Source organism: Henckelia pumila, chromosome 3 (genome assembly GCF_033568475.1).
Source record: "Henckelia pumila isolate YLH828 chromosome 3, ASM3356847v2, whole genome shotgun sequence".
Classification (NCBI taxonomy): Eukaryota; Viridiplantae; Streptophyta; class Magnoliopsida; order Lamiales; family Gesneriaceae; genus Henckelia; species Henckelia pumila.
The window spans coordinates 126,163,002-126,188,982 of record NC_133122.1 but is presented as its reverse complement, the minus strand read 5'-3'; the positions used below and the strand labels follow the sequence as shown (position 1 = coordinate 126,188,982).

At 34.0% G+C, this 25,981-nt stretch overlaps 2 protein-coding genes and 1 long non-coding RNA gene across 3 annotated transcripts; all 3 read left to right on the top strand.

Annotated features, from left to right (window-relative positions):
• Positions 1-456: 456 nt before the first annotated feature.
• On the top strand, positions 457-5,835 carry LOC140889444 (uncharacterized). The gene is made up of 8 exons (XM_073297161.1): positions 457-524; positions 589-805; positions 1,908-1,990; positions 2,076-2,150; positions 3,911-3,950; positions 4,315-4,950; positions 5,019-5,678; positions 5,761-5,835. The coding sequence occupies exons 1-8, from the start codon at positions 457-459 to the stop codon at positions 5,833-5,835; spliced, it is 1,854 nt and encodes a 617-aa protein (XP_073153262.1).
• Positions 5,836-13,163: 7,328 nt separating this feature from the next.
• LOC140892712 (uncharacterized) lies at positions 13,164-15,300 on the top strand. Its single transcript, XR_012152890.1, has 3 exons — positions 13,164-13,460; positions 13,569-14,614; positions 15,137-15,300. It is a non-coding gene; the product is annotated as an uncharacterized lncRNA (long non-coding RNA).
• A 2,117-nt stretch (positions 15,301-17,417) lies between these two features.
• Positions 17,418-18,869, top strand: LOC140889443 (uncharacterized). Its single transcript, XM_073297160.1, has 3 exons — positions 17,418-18,017; positions 18,113-18,706; positions 18,795-18,869. The coding sequence occupies exons 1-3, from the start codon at positions 17,418-17,420 to the stop codon at positions 18,867-18,869; spliced, it is 1,269 nt and encodes a 422-aa protein (XP_073153261.1).
• Positions 18,870-25,981: the final 7,112 nt, after the last annotated feature.

The window sequence follows — 25,981 nt, the reverse complement described above, 5'->3', positions numbered from 1 at the left end:
TCCTATAATTCCTAACACTCAACACAAACAACAACAAATCACGCATAATTCCGCTCGAAACAAAGAAATTAACCATAAATATAAATGCAAATTAAGTGCACAAAATGCATTTATAAATGATAGTATGCTTTAATCTTGACTGAGTGAATGGTATTTGTAGAGAAGTATTTTGTGCATACAAAGAGTTTTACACCGGTTCAATTTTTCACTTTAGCGTTTCACATTTCTAACGAAAAATTAATCCAAAATACCACGTGGCAAGTTTTATTTATTTACCGCTTATTGTGTACTTTTTATGTTTTCAAAATTCAAAATTTTGGCACGAGGACAGACACATCATACACATCATATATCTTTGTATCTATCTTCTTCCTCGTTACGTTTTCGATATCTCCTAAAACCCTAAATCTCTCGAGCATCCTTGCTTTTCACCTCTTTGATTTTCATATGTAGACAATGTCGTCCATCACTCAAAATGTTCTTCTAGTGGATTTACACACAGTGTATGATCTTCTGGATGAAGGGTTGGTTTGTAATGTTTCGGACTCTTGAAGCTTTCGGTCTCTGAAAAATTCTGAGTTGTGGTAGTTACATATTCAAACAAGCTCTGCCTAAATTTTTCCAAGATGCTACAATATCAGATGGTGTCATTACAAGTTCCATTGGAGGAGAATTTATTACCATCTCTCCTGATATTTTTTCGGCCTCTTTCAATCTACCAAGAACTGGGATGACCACATTTTCTTCCATTACTACTGCTCAAAAAACCCAAATGAAAGCTATGTACTCTCTCACCAACGTACCTGTAACGACCCAAATACTACTACTGATTTTTTAAAAAATTTCTACTTTAATTTATTTCTTTATACTTTAAAATAATATTTATACATATATATTTATCATACTTAAAATAACTTTTTGCATAATTTAATATTGTTTGAACACAATAATGGCTCGAGCGGATTGATTGCGGGCGTGCTAGACACTCACGTGCCAAAATATGAAAATGTAATCTAACTTCTAAAATCAAGCGAAATGAGTACTTATTTCATCGTTGGTATCAATTTCACTTGTTATATTTCAAGGAACAAAAACAATGTAGAAGAAAAATTATTAATAGCAATCGAATTCATCATTCTTGCTACTGAAAATTCAAAATGACATTTGAATGCCATAAAAATATAAAAGATAAGCTACTGGATAGTTCGAAGAACTACCGAAAATTTCTATCAATGTGCACTGTAAATTCTGGAAAAATATGAAGATAAACACACGAAATATTTGCAAAAATGTATGCTGAAATCAAAGAGCTTTTGGAGCTATGTTGATTTGTGAATTTGTCGAGTGAGCCTTTTTTTTCCTTCCGCCAATGCTTTTGTTTGGAAAAAATCTGTAACTTCCTCTCCATTACTCCTCATCGTGAGCCACGTATTCCCACCAACTAATTTTGACTTAGTCAAGATATTTTGAATTAAACCTCAATTTTTTTTATCGCTATCTTTCTTGCTCTACTTGGATTTCTGTTTTTAGAGGTCTTATACTAATCGGCTTTCGAGTATTAGGAACTGGGCTCCGATTTATTTTTCATACTGGGCCTAGGAAATAATTTTATTTTCTAGCTAAACATATGTCCCCTTTAGGTTGATGGCCCAATGGGCCATTAAATATGAAACAATAATATGATTCGTTGTTAGAACTTTAAGACGAGCTGTTGGGCTTTAATATGGTAAGGAACTCTTGATGGACTTTAACTGTATAACCTTCTTGATTTTTCAAAAGTTGACAACAGTGATCTTGTTCTTTGTTTTTTGCACTGGCCGATCACGTCATCCCAAATTTTCCATTATTGCTCCATCGATCCCCGCGCTGCTTTCTCTCTTTTGATTCTCTATCTTTCCTCATCTTAGTGGCCTCTTCGTATAACCATTGCCATTTTCTACTCAGATTTCCCCTTAAGGTTCCTACAAGCTCGTTGCTACTTATCCGACTGGTAAGTTTCTTTTTCTTCTTGCTCCATTGTTCCTTCCTTAATCACAATAATAGACAAGAAATAATACTCCCTTTTTTATTTGCAGTGTTTCCTCTACTTCTCTTATGGCTGCTACTACTTCAGTTCCTTCTGCAATTTCTGAAACCTTGAAAGTCATCAGGTATTTATGAGTCCTTTAGTATTAATAACAAATTAACTTATTGGTTTTTAAAATAATTAATAGTTTATTTATCTTCATAAAAATAATTGTTTTTAATAAAAAAAATCGATTGATTAATACTTGTGCAAATTGCTCAAAAATCTCCAATGCAAACTTGTTTTGATCTGCACTCCCTAGCCATTTTTTTGTACCACATTTTTTGTTAATTTGTACCACATCTTGTATGGTTTTGTACCACATTTTATGACTAGGGACCCCAAAGCAAAACATGTTTGCATTTGGGGATTTTTGAGCAAATTGCCCTTAATACTTTCAATTTGTTTAACATATTCTTTTCCAATATTTCATCATAATGTACATGTATATCCTTCGGCTAGAATTTCAAGCAATAACCTTCGTAATAAAAAAATTTTTTGAATTCAAATAAGATAAAATCATCTCCCCCGGCCACGTCAGGATTGTATGGTTTTATCTTATGATTTTTTAGATTTATATTTAATTTGTTGTGTTAAGGCATGCAATTTAATTTGTCCGATTTTTTTTATTTTTTTAAAAAAAGGAGTAACCTAGCTAAATAATGTTGAGCGAGGAATATAAGTATTCAGACGGGTCAATATTGGACATTTTGCGTCGTATCCGAAGCCACTTCTCGTGGATTGCATGCACCATTAATTTCCTTGTATCAAAATGACAAAATCCCATCCTTAATTGTTTTGGTTCAAAGATTATTGGTATTTTTTAGACATAATTAAATGGTGCATGTACATTAAAGGTGAGATATGAATTTATATATATTATATTGGAAATTATAAAATTATTTTGTAATTTCAAATGTCACATATAATTTTTCAATGTACATAATAACATAAAATTTTAAAAAAATAATAATGACATGAGTGTCAGCTGGATGTCACCTTAGCTGGCGCATAGGTTTACCCCGCATCCTAGATAAAATTTAATAATAGATAAATGTAACAAAGTTTGTTTGACCTTATTTTTCAATTGCTTGATCAAATGCATGTTATATATTGTTAATTTACCATGCATCATTCCATTATGATAACATTATATATATATGTCTCGCTTCATGCATCAATTAATTACCGTACTTATATAATTTGATTTATCTTTAATCATCATCATCATCCTGCATAATATATATACATGATCAGGACATGGTAGGAAAAATTAAAAGGGTTGATTATTACATTATGTATGTTTAAATGAGTATGTAATGAATGAACACACACAATTTAGTATTTGCACATACACACATACATTCATTCATTCAGACATACATACTACATACATACATATAATGTAATATAATCGAGTTTTTTTTTGGAAATTAGGCGCGCGCGGCCACTTACCCTTGATTATCTTCACTTCTCCCTCACGAAAATGAAATATATCACCATTAAATTTTCTCTGGAGAGATATATAAACAGAGCTTAGCTAGGCGAATCGAAGGGAGAATGGGAATGAATCTTCTTCACATTCTTCTCTTTCTGGTGTTCTGTGAGAGCTAGGAAGAATCCCCACCGATTGCTTCTCTGCAGCAGCAGTATAGTAGTAGTAGTTATAGTAGTACCACTACTCTTCCTTTCTGTCTTGAATTTGGTGAAGAAACGCAAGAGGAAATCAAATCGCAGAGGTAATTAACACTGATGGATCGGAGTAACATGCATTTTGTGTAATGTAAGTAAGCTAGCTGCTCAGGATTTAACATCAATAAATTCTGTGTATTTCTTTCTTTACAGGACATCCATTTTCACGGTTGAAAAACAAACGCACAATCAGGTAAGCATTAATCTAATTGTTTCAGTTGTTAATTAATGTTGGATAACATTTATCTGGAATTGAGTTATAATTAATCTATCGTGCATAGTTATGAAATCAATTTGTTTTTGTGTGTTTCCTGCACTCTGATTTTTGGGATTCAGAGGTTAGAAATTTTGAGTTTATTATAATTAGAAAGGATGGGCAAAACTTGAAAACTCTAATTAGGCATACATCAGTTCGATTAATGTTGATCATCTATTAGTATTGTGCATGGCGACAGCTACCTCATTGTTTGAGAGGGGAAGGCTTTCTGTTGGCTTGTGAATAAACTTATTTTTTTTAACTCGGTGTTTTATTAACTGATCAAAGTTTTGCTTCTCAGTCGTGGAGCATGGCCAAACCAGGGGAGGTTGAGTTTTGCTTGAAAGCTACGGTTATCAAGGAAAGGAATCAAGTTCTGTTTGTTGAAGCTGATCACAAGTTCATCGACGTCTTACTGAGTTTTTTGACTTTGCCGCTGGGAACGATCGTGAGACTCCTCCACAAATACTACGACAAAGGAGCACTCACTATTGGATGCTTGAATTCCTTGTACCATAGCTTGGAGAACACGAGCACTAACTACTTTTGGTCTGAGTCTGGAAAAATGATGCTGCTGAAGCCGACAAGTTCGTTTGCTGATGAATGTGACCAGCAACTCAAAATCAACATCGATGACACGCCTCCGAGGCAATCCGACATGTGCTGCAATGCTAACTGCACGACCATGTATTTTAACACCATTCAATGTTCATGCGGGCTGAAAATTAAGAACAAGATATCAACGGAAGAGATTCAAACCAAAGCTGAGAGAACAACAGCTGGCCTTTTTACGAAACCAAACACTTCTTTCATTATCACAGATGATTTCCAGATTCTGCCTAACCATTCTGACTTGTTTTTGGAGATTCTAAACATGAATGGTGTCAGAGACAGAGAAAATAAGGAGGAAATTCCTTTCCACGTGGGGTATCATCAGGTAATTCATCTTCCTTGTATTGACTTCCTTGTGTATTTTAGTTTCATTTTTTGTTTCCTTGTCAACAGGTTATGGCACTACTTGAGAGAGCCATTGCGTCAAGGACTCCGATGTCGGATGTGATTTTCGGTACTCGGAAAGAAAGGATGAAATATTTTGTCCCCTCACATGTATTTCTTGGCACAGTGAATCTTCCAAAGATGAAAGTCAAAGCAATTGTCCAACAATCAACGGGAAGAATTCTCTTAATTGAATCTGATGATGGGGGTTTTGTTGATTGCTTGTTCAATTTTCTTGCTATTCCATTAGGATCTGCTCATTTAATATGTGGCGGTGATTGTGGTATACCAAGCATGACTAACCTTTATAATAGCATGCTTCGGTTAGATCCTGAAAGACACATGAAGGCAGCATCAACCATTAATAGATTGAAGAATCCTGAGCTTCCACACGGCTATAAATCCAGGATGCAGATACTTCCTCTGAAAGAAGAAGAGCCTCCGAAGCTACGATGGTGGCAATACCTAAGATTGCATCTACGTAGTAAGGTGAAAAACATAGACCCGAAGGGGGGCCCAACATTTCTCAAACCATTAGATGCATTCATAGTATCGGAAGATTTGGTTGTCTCATCCACGGCATCGAGTTCCCTTATGTCCACCATAAATACAATGAATATTCCACTTTCAGATATAAAGCTGGAAATGATTGAAATTGGTGTTGCAGAGGTGAATGAGATCATAGCCTTTACCTATTGACTTGCTCTGATCAATTTTCATGCATAACGAGATATTTCTTTTGTTGCTGTAGGCTACGAGTTTATTGAAGGCAACTCTTACGTCTCGACGCGCTTTAACAGATGGGCTTAGAGATTTTCTGCCATAGAAGAGAAGTGATGCATACCACTTGCTATGTCTGTCTTTTTTACCTACACACAGCAGATTTTAGATTTTTTGTTTCAGCATGAGGTATATGGATTTTGATGATATATTACGCAGAACATTTTGTTAGTTAGCAGTTGGAATTTTTTTGTTTTGGATGATATATGATGATGATCTTTCTGTTTGTTATTGGATTTTGTTTCTTTAATCACTAACTTTGCTACCTAATGCATTGCTGAGAGAAATCATATCCATATTCTGCTATGGAAAGTTCTCCCTTATCTTTAGATTTATCCTTGTGGATTCTTCTATCAGGGCAATCAGGCCTGTAGTGTCCTGGTTTGTTACAATGAAAGAATTTTCCTTTCTTGTTTCTGGATGTAGATCTATTCTCAAGTTTCTGCTGTCTTCTTTCTTTTCTGATCTGCCCCTCACAGTCAAGATTTTACCAGAATTTGGGCCAAGCTTTGCAGTTTGAATTCATGCAAATTATCCCTTAAAAATCAGACATTCTCGTATCCAAAGAGCCTTACCCTTGAGATGAATTCGATCTTGAAGGGACTTTGTCATATAGAGTTACTCCAGATTTGTCCAGATAGCTGCCAATGTCTTCTCCGATGAGACTTCACCAAGAATCTTGTCATCAAGATTTATCTTAGCTTGTCTTCCTTTATCTCTCATTGGGGAATTCTGTATCTGTTGCGTTGTTTCTGGCAGCCGAATGCCGATTCTCCAACCTTAAAACTGGTCTCTTTTCCAACGGCTATCACGCAATTGGACTCTAGGACTAGAAGCATTATTGGGCCTTTTTCTTATTTAACCCTAGGCCAAATCAGAGTCCAGCCCATCAACCCTTTTTCACCTTCAGCCTCTTCCGAGCATGCCAGCCCAACTCCAACTTTGCAAACACCAATTCAAATAAAAATGTTTGTGTACTGAGTTATTATTTATGTATAGGACAATAGTAACAATGAATTAATTAACGAATAATGGCCGTACATGGAAGTTTAATTCTGATAAATTATTATAAAAAATAATTAAGTCACGATATTATCATTAATTAATATATCGAATACTTTATCCCGACAACATGCAGGCGCCCGCAATTTTTTTTTGAGGCCATGTTAGCATATATATATATATATATATATATATTTATTTAATGTGTCAGTGATGTTAGCATATTAGTTTCATGCGTATGCTACATCGAAAAACTCATGAATCACATTAGAAAACTTGAACAAATGATGAATGAGGAGATACGAGATTCTACAACTGCTATGTTGGGAGAAAAAAAATTCGCTGTATTTTAATTTTTTATATTGAAAACAAACATGTGAGATCTATCAATGTTTTTTTTGTTTCAAATAAAATATTTCCGTACATCTCGTTCATTTATTAAGAGTGTTTTCTGATGTACCACATAATTAACCTGACAAATTAATGAATGCACTTAAATAAATAAGGCATATTATGACAAAACTATTTCTCAACATACATGCATCACTTTTTCTTTCTTTGGTTAATTAATTGAGAAAAGTTTGAGCCTCGAGGCTATATTTTATTTTATTTTTAAAAAAAATTTAATGTTAGAAAACAATTTTAAATGCGCTAATTTTACAAATCAGATTGATTATTCTGTTGACGAGGAATATTACTAATTATATTCCCCATTTTATTTCTTGAAATTCTAGCTGAAGGCTATAATCTGATGAACAATTGGAAAAGTACATGCTAAACAAACGGACAAAATTTATCGATCGAAATAAAAATGGAATTTTAAATTAGTTAACAAAGTAAAACCTCTATAAATTAATAATGTTGAGACCATCAAATTTATTAATTTATAGAGGTATTAATTAATTGATAAATTATTAATTTATTAATAATAAATTAATTAATCGATAAAAATTATAGATGAAATTAAATTAAAATTATATATCAATTAGATTTGAATTTTAAAAAAAAATTAGTAACTTGTCTTAGTTATATTTTATAATTTTAGAGGCTGATTAATTTATGATATTGAATGGACCATATATTTATATAAAGATCTTTCGAAAATTTATATCTTATTAATTTATCAAAATTATTGATTTAATAAACTTATCCAAGTCAGGAAGGGGAAAAAAAGAAAAAGGATATTTGCTTAAAATGCCTACACCAAAAGACCTTTACATCCAAAATTAGGGCTGATCAAAATTTTTTAATAACCACCCGAACACGCTGTACTGAACCTCTTTTTTTTTCATTTTGTTACGTTATAAATAACCGCAGTTGTTTTTAAAAATATGAAACCGCAGCGCTCCACGGTGCGGTTATTTTTTTTATACCCAAAACCGACCGTGCTGCATTGTCTTACCTTAATTGCAAAAAATAATTTTATTAATGACATCTTAATATATAATATATTATTTATTTCTAACTTGTACTTCATCACTTTTTCTCTCAAAATATTCGATCAATATTTGTTCTTCTTTCTTCCTTAGCACAACAAACATTCTTCAAAGTTATTTTATAATCATGACTAAAAATGAAACTTAAAGCATCTTATTTATCTATTTTAATTTTATTTGGGTGCTTTATTTTTATTTTTCTATTTTATCTATTTATGTTTTGTACTATTTGTGGTTACATTATCTTTAAATATGCTATTATTTATATTATTATTTTAAATAATTTGAGAATTTTTTTTCTTCTACTTCTCATTACAAAAATCCGCAAACCGACCACAACTGCTCAAAACCACGAAATCAATATTATATGTAAAACCGCAAATAAAAAATAAAATATAACCGAACCGCAAAGGATGTTGGTAATTAAATTAAAGGTTTTGGTGGTTAAAATAAGATCAAACAAAACCAAGTACTAAAATACCAAGATTATCAAAAATAAATGGAAGCAGGATTTTAGATCAAACTCATGGGAAATTATGGACAAAACAATTGATCGTCACTTATTACTAGATAAATAGACCTGTCCAGATCAAACTCGCAATGGTTATTTTAATAGAACAAATGGTCTTTCTATATAAGAACAATCTAGACTGTCAGGATCGAAATATTTGTGTAGAGGAGGGTGAATACACAATTAAAAATATTTTAGAGTTACAATAGCTCGTTCTTGAAATGTTCAAAAATGAACCAAACACCGATAAATTAAATCGAGTTTGGTTTTCAAACCAAGCGGAATACACTGAAAATAACCCTTCGTAGAAACCGAATAAACATTTTAGAAATCATTTGAAAGAATGCAAGTTGAAATAATAAAAATAGTTTGGTTGAAGCATTATATCAAACACTTTGTATGCAATATTTTTGTGTATGGAAAAACACATAAAATGCTTCAACAATTCATACTAAAAACAGTGGCAATAATAAAGTAAATGCGATAAACAAATAGACACAAACTTGTTTATGGATGCTCGAATCTCAATTTCCTATGTCACCCCTTCTTCTATTTCCAGAAGGATTCCACTAGAATACTTTTATTTATACAAACCATTTGTACAAACCCAATCCGATTTAGGACTTATCCAATTCCTAAACAAGAACTTCTAAAACACTTGATTGTAGGCCTGATAATTGCATTTTATGCACTTAATTTATATATAATTTGACTTGGATTTTGTAATGTATCGAGTGGATTTTATGCGTGTTAGTTGTTATTTTTGTGAGATCAAGGATTGAAGAAAAGTAACAAGAAGAAACGAAAAGAGGAATTACGTAGCAGCAATTTCAAAAAATTACTGGGAATTATTAATGCATCTAAATCCAATCTCCACCATACATAATACATTTTAGGATGTTTTGAAATTGTCGCACGCTGCAGAATTTCACATTCGAGAGCTATGCGCGGGCGCTCCTATCTGCATACGCGGGCGCACCCGTTAAGCAATTTTGTGCCTGGAGAAGTCAGAGAACCATGTGCGGGTGCCCCTATCCTCAAGCGCGCCCGTGCCATCGCGAAAGTCAGATTTTTTTATTTTTCGGGAAGGAAACCTTATGACTTTCGTGGAATATTTATTTATTGGATTGGAAGCACATATAAAAGGGACTTGGATGCACATAATTGGAGGGAAAGCCGTTGCAAAATACAAGAGAATCAAGAGAGCTTAAACGTGTGATTTGGAGGAGAAAATCTGGGCAAAACGTGAAGAGCATCAATCAACAAATACGAAGATCGTTCGACCGGACACGGAAGACCGACTACGGATTTGATTTCTTTCTTTTGAATTTATATAATTGATTTGATGTCTAGTTTCATGAACATGATTTGGTTTTATTTATTTTTGATTATGAACTAAATTTTATTAGTCTAGAGGGATGATGGAACCTGGTGTAGACTCTTTTATGATTTTTATTTTATTGGATTGAATTCTACTAGATTAATTATTTTTCTAGTTTTGATTGTTTTTTCTTGATCACGAATTGATTTATCATATTTATTCGAAATCATTTCATGGGAGAGGGGATTCTGAATAAGACCAATAAAAATAACACCGTTAATTGTCTATATAGCTCGGGAGAGTATATAACATTAATGGAGCCTTAGGAAGATCATTGTTTTACACATATCACTACGATTAGATTTTTAATAGGGTTATTGGAATTGAACCGTAGTTGATACATATTATTTGGCACTCGGGAGATGGAAATAATACACTTAAGTGTTCTTGGCTATTAATTGAATAAAATTCATGAAAATAATTTAATTAGGAGTAGTTGTTGTTGAAACCAGGTAAAATCAGAACCTCTAGACCATAATTCTCATGATATTTTCTGAAGTTGTGTGCGCGCGCTTTGCTAAAGTTTTCTAAATTAATTTAATTTTAAAAATCAAAATTCTCTTATTTAATTTTCTAGATAAAGTTTAGACTATTATAATTACAAGCACTGAATTATTTTTTTATTACTCCTCGTGGGAACGATACTCTACTCACACTTTATTAAAACTTGACATCGTGCACTTGCGGGCGCAAAATTACGCAACAAGTTTTTGGCATCGTTGCCGGGGATTAATTTTTTGATATTATTTTAGTCTTGTTACCAATTAGTCTAGATTTTAATTTAGAGTTTTTTTATTTTATTTTGAGTTACTGTTTGATTTCTTTTTATTCTTAATTGTAGTTTATGCGAAGATCTCAAAGCACGAATTCTCTAATTTTTGATCCGGATATCGAATGAACTGCACGTGCTTTCAGAAGAGAAAGTAAAAAATAATTAAACAGAATTGCTGAAGATAATGCAAATCAGGCTCCCTCGGTGCCAATCAGATATCACTTCAGGCCGAAGATCCATGCCCGCTACTCCGGAATCACTCGAGAAACTATAAATGCCAACAACTTCGAGTTGAAGTCGACGTTGATCAATATGGTTCAGCAGAACCAATTCAATGAGAGCGTCACAGATGATCCTCATCTGCACCTGCGGACCTTCTTAAAAATCACTGACACGGTAAAGATGAACGGTGTTCTTGAGGATATTATTCGTTTACGTTTGTTTTCATTCTCTCTCAGGGATCAGACTACGAGTTGGCTGCAGTTGTTGCCGTTAGAAAGCATCACTACTTGGGAGGACATGGTTGTTAAATTTTTAGCAAATTATTTTTCACCTACTGACCGGCTAAATCAGTGTGATATGAATCTACTGGCAAGCGTACCAGGTCAAGAAATAGTAAAGTGAAATGAGAGTCCAAGTATCGATTCCACAGGGGCTGCAGTCAATTCTCAAGAATTAATTATTTAGCTTAATCTAGAAAAAATCATAAAAATCAATTTGATTTAAATAAAATAAGAAAATAAAATAAAAACTTCTGAAGAAATAAGAATTAAAATAACTGCTGATAAAAATAATTAAAACGAGACAACCAAGACACACGTAGGTACCAAACAAATCATGTAACATGTAGTTGATTCAGGACTCAGATTTAATCTTAGATCACGGGAATTCTCCTATCTTGTTCAAAGGTCTATTTCTAGAACAATCAAACCTACTCAAATATTGACGGATTAATCTTTCGTAATTCTAATCAAATTTGAATGCATTAAATATTTGTGAAAATTCAGTTTACACCCAAACCGCACACTGAAACCGAATTCTATTTCTAGTCGATTTTACAATATGTTGATTATCAAATTGATCGAAATCAATACTTCCTCTGTCGACTTGGAACCGATTAACATGCGAGCAAATATTTGATCAGACTATCCACAAGACAAATATGAATCTAACAATCAATAAAATAAAATCAAGTTTGAAAAATCCCAAATAAACATCCAAGTTATCTACATGAATTTGTTCGGCCTAATCACGCCGTCTTGGTTGAAGAAAAACTAATCAATAATTGTAAACAATAATTCAAAAATAAAAAGAAGAAGAAAAGAAAAGAGAAATCTTCTCTCCCAAGCCTTGTAGCCACCTCTCTTGTGTTGTTTGCGTTATGGAACTTCGGAACCCCCAAAAATATTATATATCTTCTATTTATATGCCCGGATCCATAAATAATAGATTTCCCTATGCCACAAGGATTTTCTGGAACAATAAAAGCTCCCAAACTCGCGTTCAAGCGAGTGGAATTCTCGCTCGAGCGCAAAAAATTAAGCAACTTTCTGGAATTGTAACTCGTGCACGGGCGAGTTCAAATCTCGCTCGCGCGCCACACAATTTCTGTTGCGAGCGACAATTTGGAAAAAATTATATCTCAAGTTCTAGCCGTATGATCGAGTTGAAATTTTGACAGAAGCTTCAAAATATTATGAACTTTATTCTGAACAGGGGAGATTGGATTTCGATCTATCTGAAATTAAATTTGAATTTTTGACCAAGAGTGCTCCGTAATTCACTCTTCAAAAATTCATTTTCCTACAAAATCAACCGGGAGAGTGAAATGCACACACATACACTAAAACACATAAAAACACACATAAAATAATATGAATGCACACAAGATAGACATAAAAATAACACGAAATAATGCACACAAATTGAACTTATCACCTGCCAAATCCACTCAGTTGAAAATCGAGATCAGTACTTTTAGGAAGCTGGATGCAGAGCAGTTATATGAAGCATGGGAAAGGTACAAAGATTTATTGAGATGTTGTACTAACCACAATTTTGCAGATTGGGAGAAAATTGAGTGGTTCTACAATGGACTGAATGTGCCTAAAAAAAATTTATGCGCCAGGTTCCGCCTAGGCGGTGAGAAATTTCCGCCTGGGCGAGAAATTCTGTTTTGACATATTTTTTTAAGCGTAAGTATCCGCCTAGGCGGTAAATTGCTACCACCTGGGCGAGAAATTCTATGTCTTGATTTTTTTGTGCGCATGTATCTCGCCTAGGCGTGACAGATTGGCCAATTTTAAAACGCAGAATTCCTCTCTTTTCCTCATTTTTCTTTCTTACCCTTTCTTAAACCCTTTCGCCCCTTTCATCCTAAATCTCAAAATCTCATCCTTAATAATCTTTTGTCTCGATTTTCAGGTGCTCTAAAATCAAGAGACTTACAAACACTCTTAATTTTGGAGAAATTTCAAGGGCGGATGCTTCGAGCTTCACATATTCGAAGGAATTTTTTTCCAAATCCCTACTCTCCAACTTCAATTTCATGGCGCCTAAAAGAATCCGGGTGAGTGGTGCTTCATCTAGTTCTTCTATTATAGCGGAAAAATTTGTCTCTCAAGAGGCCAATAATCGTTTTGACCACTCCATGATTAAACACACTTTATGGCCCTAGGGGATTTCATCTTAACAAGATGGCTATTGTTAACAAGAGGTTCCTATTCGAATCGTGGATATTAAAGACCAAGTGCTGAGGCGACGGATAGTTCCCTACGTTAAAGTACAGTGGTCTAATCATTCTAAAAAGAAAGCAACATGGGAAATCGAACTTTAAGATGTGGAAACAATACCCTTACCATTTTTAATAGAAACTCAATTCAAGTTTCAAGGACGAAACTCCCAATAAGGAGGGTGGGATGTGAGAACCCAACTTTTCAGAAGCAATGAAGAACCATAACCGATTGAATGAGGAGCAGACTTTTCAAATTTGAAGCTGATGTGAAGCCAAGAGTTGTAATAGCAAAAATAAAGATGAATCATGGCTATCAAGGGGGTATTGACCATGAATGGGAGGCCTTTAAGCTGTCATTTCCCAGCCTATAAATAATGTTCAAGCTGATAGAAAAGAATGCAATTCGAGCACCACAATCTCACACAACCATCTACAATTTCAAACACCATCTTCTTTCATTTTCAAGTGAGCCAGTGGCTGCTGAAATTGAGAAATTTCAGCAGGATTTTGAAGCCAAATTCTATCCATAGATCAGAGGTCTTATATAGCTTGATTCCCTCCCAAGTTCGAAGAACAATAGCAGCAATTCGAAACATCAAGTTATTGCCTAGAAATCTCTAAGAACTTGCCATCGTATCCGACAAAGTTTATGTACAAATCTTGAGCATATTTCCTATCCAAAGTTCGAACAAATTCTGTCCATTCTTGAAGCCTCTGAATCTGCCCAATTTTGAATCCAGTAGCAGCAGTTGAAGCTCTAATTTTCTGCTCAACTTTGAGTGCGAAATCTGCCCAGAAATCTCGGAGTGCGACATCGGTTCAAAGGAGCTTTCATTCCAAGGTTCGATCAAACTTCTTATCAACTTTTGAGCAAAGATCTTACCTGATTTTCGAAGAAGTTTTTTTTCCTAATTTTGAAGGAGTTTGCTGCCACGATCAAGACTCTCTAACAACAAAGTTCCTACAAAATTCTCTTGGAATCAAATACAGTAAGTGGGATTTCATAATTCTATTTTGTCATGATATAAGTTTTTATACTTATATTTGTTCTTGTGTGAGTTAAGTTTTTCGAAATAAATTACATATGCGCTTGAAAATTCGATCGGCACGATACGTATCTTTGTTTCACTTTGATATGCTATTTGTTGGCTATTCTTTATATTATTCAAAGCATGTTAGAGTTATTTGGCTTGTACTGTTAAGAGTCAATTTAGAAATAGTTAAGAAATTTCCGATGATTTGATTTGATATGTCCCTGATGCGGTGAGTTTTAATGACCGTTTATTTGGACTTGCCCCTTAGAGGAGTAACATATAGGAGACTGATGAGTAAACCACGGAAAATGAAATAATTAACAGTGCAATTTTTGCTTTGTATTTGTGTCATATTCAACATGCTTAATTTTTTTCGAGATTATAATATGTACATGTGTATATTTTGGTGTTTATCATGTCCGATTAACCCCCACTTGCTGAGTGTTTATCAAAGCACTCCCTTACCTTCCTCCCCAGATACTGAAGAGCAGTTGGAAGAGGATGAACAACATGCATTATGGGGTTGGTGATCATATCGTGGAGATATTATAATTAGTATACTTTGTGTTTTATTGTCGCTTCCGCTATTATCTTTTTTTAAAAAATTTTGATAAGACATTTATGATTATGTAAAAGACTGGTTGAATGCTATTTTTCTATACTAAATGGCTTTTTGTTTTACGTTTTGAAATGTTAAACAACGCATATGAGGACAATGCTATATGTACATAAAATTTTACATAGAGGGTTATACGCTCTATTAAATTAGGAAGTATTTTAAAATTCTTTTAAAATTTCTTTTTTTCAACCTACTATTCTTTGTCTTGCTCAAAATTTTTTTTAACGAAAATATTATTATTTTTTATTACTTACTTATAGAATTAATTTTACTGAGTTCCAAAAAAATAATTATGTTATAAAAATTTAAAATATAATTATGAAAATTTAATTATTTTCTAAGTTCAACAAAAATAATAATTGTCTATTTTTTAATAGTAAATATATTTTAAAATTTTTAAAATTAAAATTTCAAATTTAAATCATATATAAGCGAGATTTATTATTATATATTTAAATTTATTATGTATCAAAAAATATATATTTAGATTAAAATATATTTAATATTATTATGTGTCATAATTAATTATTTTGTTAAAAAAAAATAAAAAATCAAATCATGTAGGTTTGGGTTGATCGGGTTAGTCGAGTTCGAGCCGATCGCTATTGATTTACTCGGATTTGGTTTGAAATTTTTTTAAAAAGACGTTTTTGTACTTATTTATAGAATTAAGAAATATTTACTATATTTTTATATATTGTATGTTTGAAAAAAAAAACTATTGTATATTGTATCATAGATTTTCAACATGTAATAATTATTTTGTAAAACATTGATTTTTAAAAATAATTTTTATTGTGCGTGGTAACTGGTAATTAAGTATATCTTAAATTTTGTAAACTCGAGTTTTCAAATATAAATTATATAGAATTATATAAGTGATATTTTGTTATTATGCATTGAAATCAAACTATATTGATTATTATTATGTGTATTTAATTATTTTGTTAAAAATTTAAAAAAGAAATCAAATATTTCGGGCTCAACCTGAACCCCAAAATCTCAACCTTAATATGATAATTATCTGGTCAACTCGGGCCGAGTTCAATTTTGACACTTTTAAAATTGCACAATAAATAATAAAATAAATAATAATAATAATATTTTCGTTAAGAATTTTTTTGAAAAAAAATAAAATTGTAGGTTGAAAATAAAGATATTTTTTAAAATATTTTGATATAATTTCCTAATTTAATAGAACGTGACTCTCTATGTAAAACTCTATGTACATATAATATTATCGCGTCGATGATACGTCGCGTGAGATTTAGATTTCAAACTTAACAAATGATGACTGAATATAATATAATTTTTTTGAAGGTGAATATAATATAAATTAATAGAATATAGATAGAGCATACGCCAAAACCATTAAATCTTTCGTGTATCTTTGATTTATTGTTGTGATCCTCTAATTTAAGAAAGTTAGTAAAATAGAATATTTACTGTATAATTATTTTACTTTTTGTAATCATTTAATTTAGGATACTTGGCTATTTTAGATATGTATATATTCAAAAAACAATCAAAGAAAAATATTTTTCCTCCAAATTTTTTGGACGTTCGTAATCTATTTAAGCCCGCAGCAGCGGAGAGGAAACGAAACATCACCAGTTTTTTTTTTTTTTTTTTTTTCTGAATTAAGTTTCTAAATAGTAATAGAATACCGACGTATAGTCAAAAGAGAATCGTAGACGGGCTCGAAGATCCCGAAAAAATAAAACTTGGGCTGCAAACAGGTATATCGAGTACTTGATTTTGTATTAGATTTATATACTACGTAGGACCACCATAGCTACATCTCACCATAAATCGTTTATAATAAGTTATATATTTTAATTTGCACTTCAATTTGCATGCATGGAAGTAATAATTTATTATCTGATGTTTGGTAGCCCAAACGTTAATTAACAGTATGATAATGGTTTATGTATTGTCATTTATTTCTTCGGGTCTATTTGCAGCTGGGAAGTAGGATCCTAGAATCTTCAACATTGATTTTAGACGTTTTCTTTGGCTATTCACATGATCTAATTACACGCACGTTAATATTTTCCTTTATAAGATTTTACATGATCTAACACGCACGTTAATATTTTCCTTCACAAGATCTTGTACTCATTTATTTCAGCATTAAGTATGGCGAAAATGAAATTCCATGTGAAAGCTATAGTAGTCAAAGGGAGAAAGAAAGTTTTGTATGCTGAAGTGGAAAACAAGTTGGTTGATGTTTTATTGAGTTTTTTGACGTTGCCGCTAGGAACCATTGTAAGACTCCTCGTCAAATACTATGAATCACGGGAGGCACCAATTATTGGAAGCCTGAATTCTTTGTACAGAGGTTTGGAAACCATGAATATTGGCCGCTTTTTCCGGGTTGAGGACGTTAAGATGATGCTGCTCCAGCCAAGAAATCCTTTCGAACTTGAGATTGATAAACTCCATGCCCGTAAATGCATAATTGGCAAGTACTTTGACAGTTCATGTGGTCTCTTAATGAACAAGAAAGTAGCCCCCATGGAAGATTTGTACAATCAATTACTGGAGTTACACTACTGCCAACCCTTGATGAGCCAAGGTGAAAGTGTTTCTACAAAGTCATTATCATCCTTCATACTTGGCGATGATCTTCAGATTCTGCCTAACGACCCACAATCTCGTTCCCAAATTCTAAGACAACACCAGGTTGAAGATAAAGACATGCTCGAAGAAATGTCTTTCTTTTGGGGTTTTCAACAGGTATATCTTTATATCCATTTTGTTCATCATAATATAATATAATGTACTTGGATTTCTTGTAATGTCTGTTTTTTTTTTGTTTTTTTTGTCATCAGATCATGGCATTGCTGGAAGGATCTCTGCTTTCGAAAACTCCACTATCCAACATAATATTTCGTACACCATGGCAAATGAGGAACGATGTCTCCCCTGTCGTCAAGTCTAAGCAAAATAGTCTCATGGGGAAAACCAGTTGGCGAGTGACTTTAAAAGTATATGTACAAAGTTCCACCAAGAGGGTTGTGTTTATCGAATCTAGCGGAGATTTTGTCGAGATTCTATTTGGTTTCCTGGCCTTTTCCTTAGGAACTGCTCATCGGCTTTGTAATGGTGACTGCGGTCTTGGGAGCATAGGTAATCTATACCATAGTGCGTCTCGGTTGGATATGAAGTTGCTTGCGAAGAAAGGACTAATTTATAGGTTTTTAAGTAAAATGAAACTTCCATATGCCTATGAATCCGCCTCATTGAAAAATTTTCAAGTTAAAGATCCAAAAGAAGGTGAAAATTTTCTCAAGACACCCATTTTGGTGATGGAAGATTTGGAGGTATCCACTACACCGGCAAGTGCGGCTCTTTCCACTATGAATCGTTTGAAAATTTCGGTATGGGATATCCAAAGACAAGAACTCGAGATTGGGGTTGAAGAGGTGGGTGACATCATAGCTTTTAAATTTGCTGCTCTTCAATATATATATCAGTGTGTGTGTGTGTGTGATGGGATTTAATTTATTGCAGGTATCATGCTTGCTAAAGGCAGCTCTTCACTCAAAATGTGCTTTAACCGATGGATTGCAACGATTCTTGAAGTGATAGCCGAAGCAATAGAGAAATGAATTGGAATATTGATAGTTAATTTCATGATATTTTTTTTGCTCTTAGATTTCGTTTTCTCCATCACTACTTTTTTGCTGCGGATTGCATTATGTTTATGGCGTTTTCTCCATCACTACTTTTCCTGCAGATTGGTTTATAATATTTATGGAGAGAGTTGCAAATTAAATTAATTTTAGGTTCAAAGCATTTCTTTCATATTATTATTCATTATTCCAATGTACTGGTTAACCATCAATTGAAATCAAAATTAAATCTGAACTTTTAAAATATTAGTTGATTTATCTTTATAAAATAATTCTTTTTTTTCTTTTTTTAACTTCGATCGATTAATACTTTAAATTTTTTTTAACATATTCTTTTCCAATATTTCATCATATATGTACACATATATCCTTCCGCTAGAATTTGAAGCAATTATGAAAGGGCCTGTGTCCTCAATAACATTTAATGATCAAATAACTAGGATTAATCCATGTAAACATCGAAAACGAATTAAAAATTTCTTACTAATCATTTGAAAGATGATGAACAACACGCATTTTGGGGTTGTGATCAAGTTCAAGAAATGAAAATTCAAGAATATATTAGTCTTATTTCGTACTATGTTATTAATGCTTCCACACTTATATTTTTTTCTTTAAAAACAGTTATGGTTTACGAAATAGACTGGTACTCTTTGGCAAGATTTGTACTACGATGCTTGTTCTTTCAATGTTAAATTGTTAAACAACGCCGATATCAACTAGGTCCGGCTTCGAGGTGTGACATTTAAGTGGTATCAGAGCTACCAGGTTCTATAATCCGGATGGGAGGAGCTTCTTACTAAAAAAAAATTTCAGTTGTCTAGAAACCCTAGTTCAGATAGACTAGGTGGGACAATAGACCAGTTGTGGGAGATTGAAGGATAAATAGGTGACTGATAAATAGATTTGTTAGGATTAATCGGATACTATAATTGTAGTGACCAACCCAGTGATCACCTACTAATCAGAAACTTAAGCATGAAATTAATCAATAAATAAACTTAATCAGAGTAAAAGGCGAAACTAAATGAGATAAAACAATACCAGGCAAGCAAAACCTAGTGGTCAACCCTACCATCCAGCCATGGTCACCACCTAACCTCCCTGTCCTCAGGAGAACTACCTGCATCTGCCCCATTGAATGACGTGTCCAGATAATAGAATACAACAGGAAGTGAGCCTAACACGCTCAGTACGATAGTATGAGTATACACTATTATATGTGCATGAATGCAAATGAACTGGGTACCAAAACACTCAGATCAAGAAACTAACTCATAGACCGGGCCCAGAGTATATAGCACGCTGCGCCGCCGCCTCAGAAAGTGGCTCATATATCAAGTGGATAATGGTGACCTGATACTAGTACAAGTGTCCAACCATCACGGTGACCTGACACAAGACTTATGTATCCAACAATCTACAAACTCGTAGGGTGAGCGCCCTACTACAGGATACCTCTAAGGTAAAGGCTCAATATGCTCATGTATGCAACATACGTTCATGACATGCTATATATAAAGGCATATAAAACATGCAATCACATAATCCATGCAAAACCATAATACATGCATACTCAATCTGGATATCTCAAATAATACTTTTGTACATTACTAAGGCAGATCCTAGAAGCTCCCCTTTAGGTCCAAGCCTACCATGCAACACTACAATACATAAATACCATGTATTATCTAGCATATCACCTAACATGCTCTAATATCCTTGTTTAAACTATGGCCTACTCCTTATTTACTATAGGAAACCAGAGTCATACCTTCGTCCTTCGTCAGCCCGCTAATGTCGCATGCCCCAGAGCTTGGCATAGCCTAGCTACGATCCTTGGACACCTCACCAGAACTCCACCTCCTGGCCACTACTACGGACACTGTCCGTTATTTAAAAATTACTACCTACGCCAACTATTAAAATAAGAGTACCCAAAAGCTTTTAGAATCGAGCTACATAGGCCAAGGAGAGGTGAGGAATTAGCAAATGAAAATGAGGCCTTGGACAACTATTTATAGACCTCGATCACACGGCCCGATCCCCGGTTCAGACGGTCCAATATTTTCATGATCTCCACGTTGCATGCATGCAAGTTCGGACGGTCCGATCCCTTTTCGGATCATCCGATCGCTTACGTCCGATACACCTATAGAATTCCTTTTGATCACATCTATCTTGGAAGAGTTTGGACCGTCCGATCCCTTGATCGGATCGTCCGATCTCACCATCCTCCAAACTCCGATCGTGCCTCCAAACTCTCCTGGTTTGCTCCAAACCCAGTTCGGATCCTCCGATCTACCCGAGCCCAAGAAGCCCATTAACCATTTTTCGGGCATTCTGGACCCAAATCCTTGGTTTGTGTGATCATATTAAAATCCCTTAATCTTGTTTTATTAAATCTAAACATGATTAGCAATTTAATCTTGTAAAATGGAACAAGGCTACTACATTTCTCCCCCACTTAAGATAATTTTGTTCTCGAAATAAATCTTAAGTACCGATAAGAACTTGAATAAGAACAACAAGTTGTTTATTCTCTTATATCATTTTACAAGATTTACTGTAATTCAAATAATCACTAATAACAATATGGTCTCTCCACAAATGTTAAATATGTATCCACTATACCTTAGATAATTGCAAGATGTAAGACTCATCTGCCATAAATCATCATTATAGTGACACATGGAACACATCGTGGATACTAGACCTATACTGAAGCGACCCTAACTCTACTTTAAATAATAATTAATAATAATTAAATAAAATGCGAATTTTAAGAAAATTTTTGGCATGACCTATCTATTTATATTTAAACCCGCCTGTCACAGACAGCAACTAAAAATACAACCAACAATACTGAATAAACTAGACCGAGAAATGAACGAGAACCGGAGAAACAGATTCGACATTCCAAATGTCCATAAATCATATAATTTGATAATTACATGCCCAAATACAATCGATAAGTCTTTACGTCTGCATTAATCCAATCAACAAAATGATTGAAAGACTATAAAGCATTAAAGTAAACTTTTTGCGGAAGACTAGCATAGGTCGAAGGGATGTGCCGTGCCCGCATCACAGTCCAATCTATAGTCTTGCCCCTCGATCTCAAAGATAACTTAACCAGCACCAAATAGATGTAGTGAGCCTAGGGGCCCAAAAAAAATATGGTGAAGTAACAAGGGTTTAAAATACATGCGGAAATACTTAAAATACTGTACTTATAATACTTTGGAACTTACTCAGACAAGTTGAATGATAAAAGAGAATGAGACTTACTGCATGCAATGAACTCACACATAACTCATACTTTTAAACTTGAAACTTTCTTAAACTTAATCTGAACCTCATGCATAACTGAAACTGAATAAACTGAACTGAACTGAATAAACTGAACTGAATAATACTTTGTGCCCTTTCTTTAAACAAATGACTTCTTAAAATGGAAGGGAACATGAATGAAACATATGCATGGCTAAGTCGAACATAATCAATGTAACTGCATAAACTATACTGAAACATAGTCATAAATATTTTGAACTTACATCTTTGAATTGTGACTCTGTGATTTCAATCATGATCATGGCTGTAGTGCACTATGCTGCAAGGAAGTCAGGATCCCCCAACTCGTCTTGCCCATACTTGGTAAGGGAAGCCAGGATTTCTCCCAACTCGTCCAAACCCATAAATTTGGTAAGGAAAGTAAGGATTTTTCCCAACTCGTCCAAACCCATAAATTTGGTAAGGGAAGTCAGAACGTCTCCCAACTCGTCCAAACCCATACTTTCTATAGTCACAATCATCTCACTTTGTTTCTAAAAAATATTTTTCTTTCATTCTTGAATCAAGAACTTAGCATGCATATGTAGATAAGACATACATGTAAATGTTTACTCAATAATCATGCAAGAGACTTAAATATGGATGACCAGGATGGTGATTTATGGAGCAAACCAAGGATGAGAATATAAACCACAAATTTGCGCTTAGGACATTTCGAGCGGTTCGCCCGTAAACTTATAACTCACTCATTAAATTTCCAAAATTCTGCACCTATCAATTCAATAGCATAGAACTCCACCTAAACTTAACCGAATTCGTTTTCGCTTGAACCGATATATTCCTAACATCCTAGGATATTTCTAAACCCAAGCCCTTAACCAAAACATGAGTGTAACCCCGTTTTACTTGGCCATTTCCTGACAGCTCACACACCAACAAAATTCTGCTCAAGTCTCAATTTCATACTCAACCAAAAACTTAGCTATATGTCTCTCAAGTTCCAATCCATTAAACTAGGATTATTATCAATACATAGACCCATATCAATCACCAAAACTCACCCCTCACATGCCTAACTTAGCTCGAATGGACAGCCCCTAGAAACACTCGAAACCGAGCCCAACACTTAGCCAAATCGATGACCTCTTCTTCTCAAATTCAAAAGCTAACCTCAACTCATCCTAAGCACTACCATATGAGATACATTCTCACCCATGGTAGCTCCTAACCCAAGATCCAAGCATCACAAAAATAGGGCAAAAATCGAAATGCACTTCCATCCATTTTTCTAAAATTTCAAACTTCAAGCAATGTTAAAAACTTCAATCAACCTTTTACTCAACACATTACAAACCATAAGAAATCATAATGGACCAACCTTAAGCATGAACATAGCAACATATATATATATATATATATATATATAATGAAATTTTCAAAATAATGGCCCTAAAATTTCAGAAAAATTCTAAATGCACACAATAGGACAATCGCATGACATAATAATCTACTTGATGGCCAAAGAAAACCATAATCTTGCCTATGCAGAGAAAAATCGAAATGAGGGACTCAAACAAGCTGAAAAATGAGCAAAGGAATGGAGGAACAGCTCGTTCAGCTTTGCCTATGGAAGAGCTTCGCCGGAACTGGTGGCTGGCTGATATTCGTGTTTTGTTTGCATATTTTAGTGCCATTTTGTTAGTATCTTTCATGCATTCATTTGTCTTTGTTCATGTTTTATTTTAGTTTTGTTTTATGCCATGCATTTATCTACATAACATATTCCCGGTTTAATGTGTAGGAAATACAATGTTTAAATAAAGAAATCGGAATATGTTCCAGACGCGCTCGATCAGACAAACTCATAGGATCGAGCGCGTCCATAGAAGAAGTAAGGCAGAAGGCTCGCCAATTTCCATGCGCTCAATCCGTCCAATTCACCCGATCGAGCGGGACATTTGAGAAAAGCGGGACAGTAAGTTGGCAGAATTTGCGCGCTCGATCCTTCCAATTCATCCGATTGAGCGCGCAAGTCGTGCAGAGAAAAAAAAATAGAATTTTTAAGATTTTAAAACTATTATTTTGCGGGCTTTACTTCGTGGGCTTTCAAAGCCATATAAAAAGAGGTCTTTGGACGAGAAAGAGGGATTGGAACCCAGAGATTGGAGACGGCTACAGACAGAGAGAAGAAACATCTGGCGGCTAGGTTTTATCTTTCTTGTTCTTAGTTTTAATTCATTTAGTTTTTATACTTGGTTGAGGAAGACAAACCCTTGAGTTATTTTATTTGTGAGATTCAGTTTTCTATTGTTTAATTCCAAATTGCGTATCAAAAGTTGTTTTGGATTGATTGTCATGCTTGTATGTGAGATTTTAGGATTGATCACCTTAGGATTTTGCTATATAATCTATTGCTAAATTAGAATTCAAATCCGTAATTGTTTGATTCATCTAATTTGTGAAGCAACTGCGTTTAATATTTTCTGATGTTGAATTTGTTAAATCGTAGGAACAACAATTGACTAGGTTAAATATATCCGCTGGTGCATGTGTTGTCTAGATTCATTAGTTTCACCCATATGAATGCTACCTTAGATTTAAATCTAGATCGCTGGTATTTGGGTTGATTTATTGGTAAGGGTTAATCTAGAACGCTGGTGTCTAATTAACTAAGATTAAGGTGGAATAGGAATTATATTTTCAATGGTGAATATTCAATGAGAATTAATTATTTTTAGAGAATCGATAATCGAGTGAATGATTTCAAGGGTGTAGTCGACCGATACCAAGGCTTGTTTTTAATTGATTTCTCTAGTTTAATTTAATCTTGCATGTTAATTGATTTCAATTCCAAATCCCCTTTTATTTATTTTCAGTATTTTTAAGAACACACTTAAATTTGACTTTCCTCGTGGAAACGATCCCTACTCACACTACTGCATTATTTGTTTATCTGATTGAGTCAGGTAATTTGGGCATGACATGATTAAGCGCTACCAAATTTTGGCATCTTTGCTGGGGAAGGCGTTTAATTTATTTGTGTTTTTTATTTATTTATTTTTTCACCATTTTTTTTTCTGTTTTTGCAAGATTTGTTGTGGTGTAATACTTCGAGATGTCAAATCGACAAGTATTCACAAGTTTTATCCAACAACATGGAGAGTCTTTCTACGCAGCATGGGAGAGATTCAAGGATTTAGCGACCATCTTCCGGTTTCATGATTTTTCTAACTGTTCTCCCCTTACATTTTTTCTTGATGGTTTGGATGCAGTGACAAGAAGATGGATAATTGAAGGAGCTTTTGCAGCCGATAGTTCATTATTTTGCCGAGAATATGATAGTCTGATGCATCTGTTGGATGATATGGCCGAATTCGACTATTACCGGTATTGGGATATTACACACCCGGATTTTACAGACCAACCATTCGGGCTTCAAAAGGATGAGGAAAGTTGTTCTAAATTGGTCTTACATCCGCTAGAGGATATTATGAGCAAGCTTGTGGCATCGACTGAGGCAGCTATAGAAGATCTAAAAAATTCTAGATGTCACCTTGTGGAGAACATGGAGAATATCAAGAGATCAATCGTCCATGAACACCGAGAACAAGAACTGGATCAAGATACTCAAGTAGTGACCAACCCGATTTGGTTTGATGATGATGACTCAGAGAACCAAGATTGGGAGTGCAAATCAAATCATGCTGAAGATTTAGAGGCGTTTGAGTCTTTTTTTCTTATTGAACCGCAGTCGGAAGATGTTATGGAAGA

Excerpts from the sequence above, each read along its gene's own strand:
- LOC140889444 (XM_073297161.1), top strand. The coding sequence starts at position 457 with ATGTCGTCCATCACTCAAAATGTTCTTCTAGTGGATTTACACACAGTG. Across the intron at positions 806-1,907 it reads ACTCTCTCACCAACGTACCT|TGGCCTCTTCGTATAACCAT; the intron begins GTAACGACCCAA and ends TCCTCATCTTAG. Across the intron at positions 1,991-2,075 it reads CGTTGCTACTTATCCGACTG|TGTTTCCTCTACTTCTCTTA; the intron begins GTAAGTTTCTTT and ends TTTTATTTGCAG.
- LOC140889443 (XM_073297160.1), top strand. The coding sequence starts at position 17,418 with ATGGCGAAAATGAAATTCCATGTGAAAGCTATAGTAGTCAAAGGGAGA. Across the intron at positions 18,018-18,112 it reads TCTTTTGGGGTTTTCAACAG|ATCATGGCATTGCTGGAAGG; the intron begins GTATATCTTTAT and ends TTTTGTCATCAG. Across the intron at positions 18,707-18,794 it reads TCGAGATTGGGGTTGAAGAG|GTATCATGCTTGCTAAAGGC; the intron begins GTGGGTGACATC and ends AATTTATTGCAG.